The 12933-nt window shown below is 43.4% G+C and overlaps 1 protein-coding gene across 7 annotated transcripts in view; it reads left to right on the top strand.

Annotated features, from left to right (window-relative positions):
* The window catches only part of slc12a8 (solute carrier family 12 member 8), a 160919-nt gene that overhangs the window by 38541 nt on the left and 109445 nt on the right, over nucleotides 1-12933 (top strand). For all 7 annotated transcript variants that reach the window (XM_078552362.1, XM_078552361.1, XM_078552359.1 and 4 more), the window contains one exon: nucleotides 5866-6057. In XM_078552362.1, coding sequence (XP_078408488.1) covers nucleotides 5866-6057 — 192 coding nt within the window. The remainder of the gene's footprint in view (nucleotides 1-5865; nucleotides 6058-12933) is intronic.

Genomic DNA, 12933 nt, shown 5'->3' with positions numbered 1-12933 from the left:
AGAACTTGGTGTTGTGTCTTTGAATGACGCTATCAAAGGGAAACATTTGGATGAGAATTAGGAGGGGAGCAAGGATAGGTGCTTAGGAGCCTCCAAAGGTAACAGTGTGGAAGTAAGGAGAAACATTGCAGGAGAGTCTCTGGTTATGACTGGATAGATAAGAGTGGAACTAAGTAAAGACAGTCTCACTTGGTTGAGATCAAGATTGCGAAGGATGGAGAGAGACAGTGTATTTGTGGACAAGAGGATGGGAATGATCTGGCAGCAGCAGCTGATCAGATGGTTACAATCTCAGTGACAAAAAAAATCCATGAGGTCCACTCACTTGTTAAAGTAACATTTGAACCTTTAGCACCACTTTTTGACTTTTGTCAAGTGTGAAGGGGGATAGTAGTAAAAATCTGAAATATATTATTTTAGTACTTCCTCTGTTAATATAATAATGGAGTTTTTATATCCAGTATTCAATTATTTTTCCTTGCAGTTTTTAATGAAAAGGCAAGATGTCTGAACGGTTGCTTCTCATCCTCTTTACTTTCTGTTGTATGAAGGATGAACGTTGATGGCTTCAGTAATCTTGGAATTAAACATTTTGGTTTGCTTTGCTAGTTTTAATGAATCCGCACATAATTCAGATACCATGACCATAGTTCTTTGGTATGTATTTAATATAATAGTTGTTTAAAATCTACTTCCTGTAGCCAAAGTCTCTGACATGTAATATGAACCTGAATTTCTTTAAATTGCGCTAAAAATTAAGTCATGGATTATTATATGCTAATTACTATGGCTTTAAAATAGGCAGAGTTTTGAGCTCGGTGGGCGCGCCCAATCCAGCTGAGCGTAAAATGACGCGCGATGATGTCAGGCGAGCATCCCGACGTCATTGTATAGTCCAGCAATATTTTGTTCGGCGGGCGTGCGCCAGACAGTTAAAAGGCCTAATAAGGCCATTAAAAAGGTAAGTAAATTCAAATTTATGCTGCCCGTCCAACCTTATGGCTGACAGGCAGGCGAAAATGGCAAGTGGCCTTTCGCTTTTTAGGAAACCTCATGCCACTCACATTCCATGCTGGGCGGGCCTTAATTGGCCTGCCCACGTAAAATCACGGTGCGGTGCCGATCGGGGGCGGCGGGCGGCTCTTCGACCATCCCTGCCCACCCCTGCCCCCGCCGAGCACCCCCGCCAAGGGCAAAATCCTGCCCTATATGTCTGACAGACAGAAAGATTGAACCAGCTAGGGCTCTTTTCTGTAGAACAGATAAAGGTGACCTGATAGAGATCTTTAAGATTATGAAAGGATTTGATAGGGCAGATGTATAGAATATGTTTCCACTTGTGGGCAAGAGCAGAACCAGAGGCCATAAACGTAAGGTAATAAATCTGATCGGAATTTCTGGAGAAATCTCATTTACAGAGTACCTAGAATATGAAACTCGCTACCTCAAGAAGCAATTAAGAAGAATGGCACAGATGCATCTCAGGGAAAGTTACATAAATAATGAGGAAGAAAGGAATCGAGGGATAATTGATGGGATTAGATAAAGTAGGGCGGAGGAGGCTTGAGTGGAGCAGAAACACTGGCATGTACCTAGTGGGCCAAATAGCCTGTTCCTGTGCAAGTGGGATGAGGTTTCCTAAAGCAAATAAACATTAAATAATAACTTAATTTTTGAATTAAAAACATGTCACAGCTCATGTGTCTTTGTCACATGAACTGGGACATGTTTTTAAGAGAAAATCTCTTTAAAAAACAAATCAAGAAATTTGATCTAAAAATCATGGGTTGCTTTTTCAAAAATAAATTAATGTAGATTGACAGTTGGTTTATAAATCTATTTAGTGGCTTATTTAATTTCTAAAAGTCAGAGCTCTTTACAAAAACTATATTACTGCATCTAAGAAATGCTCTACAAAGGATGTTCAGAAATATCCTATCTGTTATTTCCACATGTGTTAAAGAAGGATCTTCCCTCCCCCACAGTCGCTGTTGCCTGAAACAGCTGGAATGATACCTAGCCCATGTGCTCCAGTTTAATGCATTAACAATACACTTACCTACAGTGCAGTAACTATTATCACTTCAAAATATGACAGCGGAAGTTAATACAAACATATGATTAAAGCTAACAGTGTACCTATACCACAGGGACTGCAGTGGTTCAAGAAGGCAGCTCACCACCGCTATCTTCTCAAGGGCAATTAGAGATGGGCAATAAATGCTGGCTTAGCCAGCAATGCCCACATCCTGTTAATGAATAAAATAAAAATAAAGATCCTTGTCTGACTATATATATATATATATATACACAGATATTTTATATGTGTATTATATATACATATATGTATATATTATATGTACATTGCCCAAAATGTAAAGATTTCAATGATCAGGCTAATGATCAGTTTAAATCATCATTTTAATTTGCAATAGCTTGGAACAATTTAATATAACAAATGGACGTGGTCATGCAGAATAATGGACACTTAGTGAACAGCCCAGTTCCACTGCTCTTTTAGCACCAATTGAAAGTTTGAAATTCTACAGTACTCTTTATGCAGGGACATACCTCAAAGTGATTTGAATTGAAGAGTACAGAACAGTGAATGCTAAGCAGGGGGGGAATCTTTAAAAATAAAGAGTAGGTTGGAAAGTGAAAGGCACAAGTGAAAGAGAAACGTGTTTTAGGGAGTTTTTTTTTAATTAGAAAGATTGGGGAGAACTGAATAGAGAGGGCAGGACTGTAGTAACCAAATTAGGGGCCAACAATAGTGAAGGACCAAAAAACAGTAAGAATTTTTGTGTTAGAGGATTGGAGGGAGCATGCAGGAATTTGAAAATTCCTAGGGCTTTTGTAGGGCCCGTGTCCAAAGAGAGAAAGGTGATGTTACAACTCTGACCATACCCCACGCTACCCAGTTCAGTGTCTTTAACCTTAATAATTAATACTTAACTTTTTTTTAAAAATGGCAGTCACAACTTTGGGACCTTACAGAGATGTGCTCTGTAACCAAGTCGCTGACCAGAGACATTGCAAGTGAAGCTGGATTTTACTGAGAAATCACATATTTCTAGATCATCTCATGAGACTTTGTCCTGTTTCTATTATACTTCAGTTGTATAAAGATATGAAACATAAAATTAGAGTTTTAAAGTATACCTTCAAAAAATTATACAGGTAAAGAAAGATATAGCATCATAAGCACTGGTTTGCAGTGGTACCTGGGTTAGTTATGGAAGCTATAAGATGACAAGAATGATCCAAACTGCTTGAAAAGCTGCAATGATGCAAAAAGACAAGAGGTAACATAGAATTACATGGACTATGCAGTGCAGAAACAGGCCACTTGCTGACATTTATGCTCCACTCAAGCCTCCCTCATAGCATAACAAGCATAACCCTCTATTTGTTTCTACCTTACATGCTTATCTAGCATCCCTTAAAATGCATCTGTACTATTTGCCTTAACTACTCCCTGTGCTAGGGTGTTTCACATTCTCTCCACTATCTAGGTAAGTTTCTCTTGAATTCCCTATTTGATTTCTTGATGACTATCTTACATGGATAGCCCCTAGTTTTGCTCTTGCCCACAAGTGGAAACAACCTACCATAACCCTTCATAATTTTGAAGATCTCTATTAAATCATTTTTCAGCCTTCACTTTTAAATAGAAAGAGACCAAGCCTGTTCATCTTTTCTAATAGGTATATCCTCACATTTCGGATATCATGCTTGTAAATCTTTTTTGCAGTGCCTCTATATCTCTTCTATTATATAATGACCAGAACTGCAGGAGGCATTTCAAGTGTGGTCTAACCAAGGTTAAAAATAAACTTAAGATAAAAGCAAAAAACTGCGGATGCTGGAAATCCAAAACAAAAACAAAAATACCTGGAAAAACCCAGCAGGTCCGACAGCATCTGCGGAGAGGAACACAGTTAACGTTTCGAGTCCATGTGACTCTTCAGCAGAACTGGACTCGAAGCGTTGGCTGTGTTCCTCTCCGCAGGTGCTGTCGGACCTGCTGGGTTTTTCCAGGTATTTTTGTTTTTGTGTTAAAAATAAACTTGTTTTTTTGCTAGAAATGTCCACCGACAAGTTTTCATCATTTTTCTATACAGTGCATTTAACTGATTGTCTCACTTCAAGTGCAATTATTCACAATCCTTTTAGACTGCACTCACTGTTGGAAGATGTTATAATATAGTTAAATAAAATGGAGCCTGCATTTGGTGAAATGTCTTCACAGTTTTTTTTTTATTCGTTCACAGGATGTGGGCATCACTGGCAAGGCCAGCATTTTTGCCCAGCCCTAATTGCCCTTGAGAAGGTGGTGGTGAGCTGCCTTCTTGAAACACTGCAGTCCATGTGGTGTAGGTACACCCACAGTGCTGTTAGGGAGAGAATTTCAGGATTTTGACCCAGCGACAGTGAGGGAAGCTAAGATTTATTGTCACTTGGCCTGTTAGCAAAATGTAAGACACCAAATTACGGCAGACTGTGGGGAGAATTTTCTCCCCGTCGGTGGGGTTGAGCGGGTGCGGGCACGGGTGGACGCGTAGCCGATTGCCGCCCACGATCGGCTGCACGCAGCCATTTTACGTGGGCGGGCGGGAGAATAGGCTGAGTTGGGGCCTGCACTCTTTCGTGTGCGAAAGTGCGCAGAAATCTCCCTGAGGCAGCTCCATGCCTCAGGGAAATCAGTTTGATTTTGGAAAATTTTAATAAAGAAAAAACAATTTTTAAGGCATGTCCCCTCATGTGACAGTGTCACATGAGCTGGGACATGTCTATGAACTTTATTAAAAATTTTTATTAAAGTTTAAAAACCTTCATGAAACCCCATCCCGCCCGTGGATGAGGTTTCATGATAAATGTAAAGGCCGCCTGGGCTCTACATCTGCCCGCCAACCTTAAGGTTGGATGGGCAGCTCAGGACTGGCCCTCTATCCAGCTCTACCTGTCCCACCCCCTCTTAAACCAGCTTCTTTTTCACCTCTTTTCTATTTTTCCTTAGTTCTGTTGAAGAGTCATATGGACTCGAAAAGTTAACTGTGTTCCTCTCCGCAGATGCTGTCGGACCTGCTGAGTTTTCCCAGGTATTTTTATTTTTGTTTTGGATTTCCAGCATCCACAGTTTTTTGCTTTTATTTTAGCTCAGTTAATTAGTTTAATTGCTGTTTAAATGGCCTTAATAGGCCTTTGACAGTTCGGCGGGCGCACAGCCAACTCCAGTACGCGCCCACCGAACCCAAGATCTGAGTGACACATGGTGACATTGGGACGCACACCTGATGTCACCACGTGTCATTTTATGCATTGGCGAGCGGGCCCCGCCCCCACTCGCTGACCCGAAGATTCTGGCCTATAAGTATTATTTTCCCTATAATTATTGTGATGCCTGTTTGCTGCATTTTTAGAAACAAGAATAAATATCTTTTCATACCTATGATTTACGCGGGGTGCAGTGCTCATGAGGTCTACCAAAGTTATCACTGCTCACTGTACATTAAGAACATAGGAAGTAGGCCATTCAGCTCCTCGAGCCTGTTCCATGATTCAATTCAATCATGGCTGATCTTTAGAAATGAGGTACCTGCATTTGCATTCCTGCCAACTACCTCTCAGCACAGGTACATGACTGACCAATGGGTTAGATTTTCTATATTGTCTTTGAAGAGAATTGTTTGTCTGCAAGCCAATGATTCTACATCTAAAGAGAGATGCTACCCATAGTTCCAGAGGAATGTTCATGTGATTTTAACAAAGTTAATATATATCTATTGCTGAGGTATGCTTCACTTTATCATGAGATCTCTGAATGATATCAAATTACTGACTATTGTAGTTTTTCAATCTTAGGGAAATACAGGTGTCCTACTGGGAATGTTTATGGTGACCCTGGTTGTCTTGGTTGCTCTGGTGACAGTTTTATCTGGAATTGGCGTGTGGGAGAGGTGCAGTCTTGGAAATGGTGGAGTATATTCTATGCTTTCTACAGTTCTGGGAGGTCGAGTAGGAGGAACTTTTGGATTTCTCTACGTATTTGGACAGGTAATCAACACTTTGGATTGTGGTTTTTATGAACCATTTTAGAATTCTTTGCCTCTGCTTGCCTCTGTTCTGAGATTTTATGGCAATTCTATGAAAAATGTGAAATTGAATTTGACCATCAAATCACTGAATTCTATGGGAATGGTGTCTCAACCTTTCACTTCTTTTTCACAGAAGTAGTGGCTCCCAATATTACAAAATGATGGCAGTGATCAATCTGGGATTTGGGGATGTGCCTGGAGCAATTCTGGACCAGTTGTGGATTTGAATTTAGCAGCTGCTGGCTAGACAAATTGAATTGAAGTGAGGTACAAGATTTAAAAAATGAAACAAAAGGTGCAGAAAAGGAAGTGGAAATTTATAATATGTTACAACATGAAGGTTGCCTATCTGGATCATACTGGAGTCAGCCTTCAAGTAAACTGCCTCATTCTGTGTGCAAATCCTGTAGATGGTATCTGGTCATTTACGCAGGTTTGCTATTGAACTCCCAGCAATGCTAGCAACCACTTAACAGCTGGGTACATTAAAGTCCACTTATGGCACATCCTTTGTGCAAGAGGATTATTCAAACAGGAATTCTCTGCCAATATAGTGATTCAAATCATAGTTGGAAAATCCAACAGCAACTGCTGGACCATCTGCAAGTTTATTTGCAGTGAAACTACTTTAGAAGGTACATGTAATGCTACCTTCCTAACAAAGGCCTGAATTGTTTTGCGCGAAAATGCCAGCAGAGGCCGGAATCCGGAAGTCCCATCCTGTTTCTGGCTTCTACCATTTTCGTAGGTGGGGGGATTGGGGACGGATTGTAAATTTACAACCCATCCCCATTCCCCCCACCTACAAAGCAGTCCATGTTCAAATGCAGCAAGACCTTGACAATATCCAGGCTTGGGCTGACAAGTGGCAAGTAACATTCGTGCCACACAAGTATCAGGCAATGACCATCTCCAACAAGAGAGAATCCAACCATCGCCCCTTGACATTCAATAGCATTACCATCACTGAATCTCCCACTATCAACACCCTGGGGGGTTGCCATTGACCAGAAACTGAACTGGACTAGCCATATATATACTGTGGCTACAAGAGCAGGTCAGAGGCTAGGAATAATGCAACGAGTAACTCACCTCCTGACTCCCCAAAGCCTGTCCATCATCTACAAGGCACAAGTCAGGAGCATGATGGAATGATTCCCACTTGCCTGGATGAGTGCAGCTCCCACAACACTCAAGGAGCTTGACACCGTCCAAGACAAAGCAGCCCACTTGATTGGCATCACATCCAAAAACATTCACTCCCTCCACCACCGACACACAGTAGCGGCAGTATGTACCATATGCAAGATGCACTGCAGGAATTCACCAAGGCTCCTTAGACAGCACCTTCAAAACCCACAACCACTACCATCTAGAAGGACACGGGTAGCAGATAGATGGGAACACCGCCGCCTGGAAGTTCCCCTCCAAGTCTCTCACCGTCCTGACTTGGAAATATATCACTGTTCCTTCACTGTCGCTGGATCAAAATCCTGGAACTCCCTTCCTAACAGCACTGTGGGTGTATCTACACCACATGGCCTGTAGCGGTTCAAGAAGGCAGCTTACCACCATCTTCCCAAGGGCAACTAGAATTGGGCAATAAATGCTGGCCCAGCTAGCGAAGCCTACATCCCATGAATGAATAAAAAAAAAAATCCATGGTTCCTGGAGGCTGCTGCCCATATAAATCAGCAGCTGCTTCTACTCCTGTGATTTTGGTGAGGTAGGTGTGCAGAAGTGTGTAGAGTAGATTGGGAGCAGGTCTGAACCCGGTGGATTCGTTTGGATAGTCAGGGTACCCTTTTGGAGAGGTAAGGTACCCTTTTGGATCTGGTTCCGGGGACACCTTTGGGAAAGGTAAGGCACCATTTAGGGTAGGTTAGGTATCCTTTGGGTGGGTTGTTAAAATTAACTCATTGGAACTGTCAAGCTGCCAAAGAACTGTCAAGCTACAAAAGAATTGTTAACACTCATTGGAACTGTCAAAGCTGCCAAGGGATTTAACTCTGCTGGGCTTTAAATTTTTTTTTAAAGTGTGGAGTTTAAAAAAAACAGTGGGTGTTATTTTACTCTGTTGACATAAGCCTGAGGGTTATCATTATAGGATTTATGCTGCATGACTGATTTTACAACCTAACATTATCACAAGGGTGTGATTGACAGCTCCAAGTGATTATAGAGTAGAAATGTTTGTTTTCATAAGAGATTAGTTGAAGGAATTTCAATGTATTGATTTCTTTTAACAATGAGAATTTTTTTTAATACTGACGTCATCAATTGACACATAACTTTATTCTATGCCGGCAAGGCTCCTGAGGTTTGCCCATGGTGGATACTAGGTGAGTGGGCATGGAGGGGGTTTAAGAGAAAAGGGTGGTGGGTGGGGGACATAGGCTGGCATGAGTTGGCACGAAGGGGATATAAAGAGCCATGGGGGTGTGCACAGCATAGGTTGGCATAGAGTGTATGAGGGGCCATAGTGGTGGGTGGTGGGGCATAGGGTGGCATGGGGGTATGAGGGGCTATGGGGGTGTGCAGAGGGACATAAGGTGCTTGGTGGTATGAGGAGCTAGGGGGAATGGGTGGGGGCATGAGGTGGCATATGTTGGCATGCGGAGTGTGTGGGAATGGGTGAGGGCTGGGGGGCGTTTTATTTTAACCATTTACGGAATATAGAGACAGGCCTTCCGCCCAGCCAGTTTTTGCACCCAGCAGCCTCCTCACTCATTCTGGGGCAATGTGTCTGACTTCTAATCCTGTCCAACCCCCATGAATGAAAATACGATCTTCTGGATCTCTTTTTCCTGGGTCGGTTTGGTGGAGCTGGAAAATATCCTGACCCTGTGCTCTTAACCCGAGGGCGAAAATCTGAGCCAAGGTTTTGTTTTAATATTTATCTTAGCTTATTTCTGTTCAAAAAAAAATACAAGGTCTTTGTTTTGTACCTATATTTTTGTGTCAGCGGTTATGTTGTATAGATCAAAGGATTTGACATTTTAATCTGAAACCAGTCTGTTTTTTTAATTATATGAAATGAACAATTGAACTTTAACAGGAAACGAGTAGGATAATCACTATGATTTATAGCTTTAACTCACAGCTGAGAGCTGATAGCTGAGTTGCAGCATTGAATTAATAAACCAACAATAAAAGGATTTTCTTCCATTTTTCTTTGTGACCAACCTTAGAATTATGGAACAGAAAGGGACACTCAGTTCAGCGAGCACATGCCAGTTCTCATGCAAGTGAAATTTAGCTAGTTTCATTCCCCCACCCTTTCCCTGTAGTTCTACAAAATGTTTTCCCTTCACATGAATTCTGTTTTGAATGCCACCATTGAATCTGCATCCACCACCTTTTCAGGCAGCGCATTCCAGATCATGACTATTTACTTTGTTTAAAAAAATGCTTTTCCTCATATCGCCTTTGGTTCTTTTGCCAATGATTTTTGAGGCCTGTGTCCTTTGTTCTCAATCCTTCCCAAATGGGAATAATTTCTCTCTATCTACTCTGCCTAGACCACTCATCATTTTGAACAGTGCTATCAAATCTCCTCTCCTCCTTCTCTAAGAAGGACAACCACAGTTTCTCCAAACTATTCATGTAACTGAAGTTAACTTTACCAGCCCAAGCTGCCAACTGATTGTAGTAACGGGGAGGCTTTGGAGCATAATGCTAATGTAGAACATATAAAGCAATCCTTGGCTTTCTGATACTAGATTTTCATCCGCGTGTCTGGTGCGCACGGTCAGGAGAAGTCCTAGTTCCCTGAACCCGACTTCTAAAAACTGAACGTCAGATTTTAGGTCTGGAGGTGGTGGGGGGCAGGGGAGATGGGCTATATTAGGAGTGGGGCCGGCAACCCCAGAAATAGGGAGTGGTTGGGGGCAAGCCCGGCATGGGTTGGGTGACTTGGGTACAGATAAAATGCGGGCCCTCAGGCCCAATTTGAGAGTTTGGTCATCCATGGTGAAGTCCCTATACCTCGGAGGAGACATCAGTGACTTGTCAGATGAGTGAGAAGTCTGTAAATGTTGTCCAACTGTTAGCTTATACTGGAACAGATGGCCCATCATGGGCTTTCCCTGAGAAAAAAATGTCATTGTTGCTGTCTATTCACAATGTACTGTGCTGGAGCACTGAAACCATGGAGTGGACCACAAGACACAGTCATGGATATGGCATCGTTTTGCCACCACTACCTGGTACAGATATTCTGCAGCCAGGTAGTTAGTTGCCAAGACTCAGTGGATGAATGAAAAACATTGCTGAAAAAAGAGATTTTTTGTCAAAGCTTTTCGTCTTGCACTCATCAGGACAATTTGCAAGAAAATACCAACGTCAGGGGAAACAACATATACTGTATGAGAAGAATGTGCTGTTTGATTGGCAAGTGGACTCTGATTGGTGAACAGTGCCATGGTCATTATCCCATCCACTTGCCCTCTTGCCACCCATCTATCAGGAATCGTCTACACAGCTGAGCCTCGACCAGACCCCTCAGATCTGCACACTGGCATGGAATAACAATGTGACTTAAGGGGGAGTAAACCAGTAGGACTGTCAGTAATCGTAGGGCACAGCTTGCTTTGGAGTCACAGCTGAAACGTACATGGCACCAAGTATTTGTGCAGAGCCATTTTCTCCACCAAACCTTCCTAGTAATCATTGATGGTATAGTGAAAATGGTTACGGCATGTGAGCATATAAAAGTGAATGAGAGCATTGTAATCTGAATGGCTCACAATGCTTTTTGCCTTACATTTTTATTGATAGAATGTCACACAGAGGAGATGTGGGGAGAGGATGAGTCCAGCTGCCCCACGCTTTTCTGATCAGGACCTTTTGGTGGAAGCAGTCTGGAGGAGAAGACCAGCCTGCTGGCTGGCATAACCCACCTGCAACAACCAAGAAGGTCTGCATTCAAATAGCAGCTGTGGTAAGCACAGCAGGAAACCATCAGCGCTCATGGATTCAGTGCAGGAAAAGGTTCAATGACCTGCTGTATTATGGCAAGGTGAGTGGCTTGGCTCATCCACATGGAGCTCCAAGGGAAGGGTCACATTTGCTGCTTAAGAGTGAGACTTGGTACATGCCTCTGCTTCAGCAATGAGGATTGTATGTGTAAGCTTCTCATGCAGGTGCGCACAGAATACATGTGAATGAGCACTGTGATGCACAGACACAGTGAAGAGAAATATTCCTGCATGCACCATATATCAGGCTAACATGAAATCATATTGTCATTGCAGTCAAAAAGGGTGAAGGACGCTAAGGCGATGGCCCAGACTGGGGGTGGGTCAGCCTGGCTGAGAACAATTCACTTGGTTGAACAACGGCTATGGAGATTGCCAATGTTTCTGAGCAGCTTTCTGTTGGTGATGGTGAATAAAGGTGGTGGTAAATGCACCTTGGAACATGGTGGTAATGTGGAGGTCATGCTGTCACTTCACTGAGCACAAGGGGACATTGGCATGAGAGGGAGCGAAAGGAGGGTGTTGCATTGGACAGCGTGGGCACAGTTATGGCAGTGGTGTGCATCAGAGCGTGATCTCATCATGAGAAGGGCTATACCTAAATTTCATGGCTCACACAGATTCCAGCTCTGCACCTTCACCCCCTTGGGCCAGATCATCTCTTGGTCATCAGGAGGAGGCAGCATCACATCATAATAGCTCATACTGTCAGCTCAGATACAAGCACTTTGGAGAGACGTAGTGCATGTGTAGAGTTGGTGTCACAGGGTGAAAGTTAGTACACCAGAGTGCAGGAGGAGATGTCAGAGTCAGTCTCCCCTTGGCGGAGGGATGGAAATCATGATGCTGCCCCAGTGGGCAGAAACATGGAGCCTCAGGAATCCCCATTTGGGACACAATATTTGGACAATCAGCAGCAGATGTGTGAACATCTGGTGGAGTTCCCTAAGGCAGTGGGAGCTCTTGACTGTGAATGGAGGAGTCCATCACCATCATGAGCTCCACATTGTCCCGGGGGCTCAACTGCATGAGCTCCGACCATGAGAAATTGGCAACTCTCATAGAGAAACAGCAGGACTCGAAGTGGATGCACAAGCAGCGTCTTGGCCACAAAAGGGCGCAAGCCTCCCTCAGTAGCCTGGATCAGTCTGCTCAGATTATGAGCACTGACTTCCATGTAATATATGAGGAGTTGCATACCTTTAACAGGACAGCCCCATAGTTGGCACAGCGGTTGCTGGAATGGTTGCTGGTTGCTGCGCACCAGCAGCCAGCCCCATCAACCCTACCTGAAGGCCAACCCAGGATGATGTAGATCACTGAAGAGGGTGAAGGTAACGAGAGCTTCCCAGCACCCTCATTCTTCATCTTCCTCCTCCCCAGCCCCTCTGCCAGAGTCATCGTCTGCTCCACATGTGCCAGTGACCGCAGCTGCCTGTGCAGAGGCCACAGTCTGAAGGGCGTCCCCAATAGGTGCCTGCACGACAAGGCTGGCCACCAGGCTCCCTGTTGCCCTATAGACTGAGCAATGAGCAGCTTTCCTTTACCTCTTCCGAGGCAACACCAGGTGGGGGGGGGGGACATTTCATAGGAGTGTGTGAGAGCACAGGGTGCTGTCTTGCCTAGACCACTAATGGGTTCACCAGGGTTACACTTTTCACACTGCATATATAACATTTGAGCACTTTTTGAATATATTTACATACACTTGTAAATAACTCACTGTGTGTTTGTACATTACAGAACTCCAAAAGAATGGTAACATTAGGAAGGGCGTTCTTACCAGTGATAATGAAGGTGGTATACTGAGGTCCGTCTTGAGGTCAAATCTTCAGGAACAAGGGTGTGACCATATT

This window comes from Cetorhinus maximus, chromosome 11 (assembly GCF_964194155.1).
Source record: "Cetorhinus maximus chromosome 11, sCetMax3.hap1.1, whole genome shotgun sequence".
Taxonomy (NCBI): domain Eukaryota; kingdom Metazoa; phylum Chordata; class Chondrichthyes; order Lamniformes; family Cetorhinidae; genus Cetorhinus; species Cetorhinus maximus.
The sequence above is the reverse complement of the archived record's forward strand: the minus strand, read 5'-3'. Positions and strand labels throughout refer to the sequence as shown.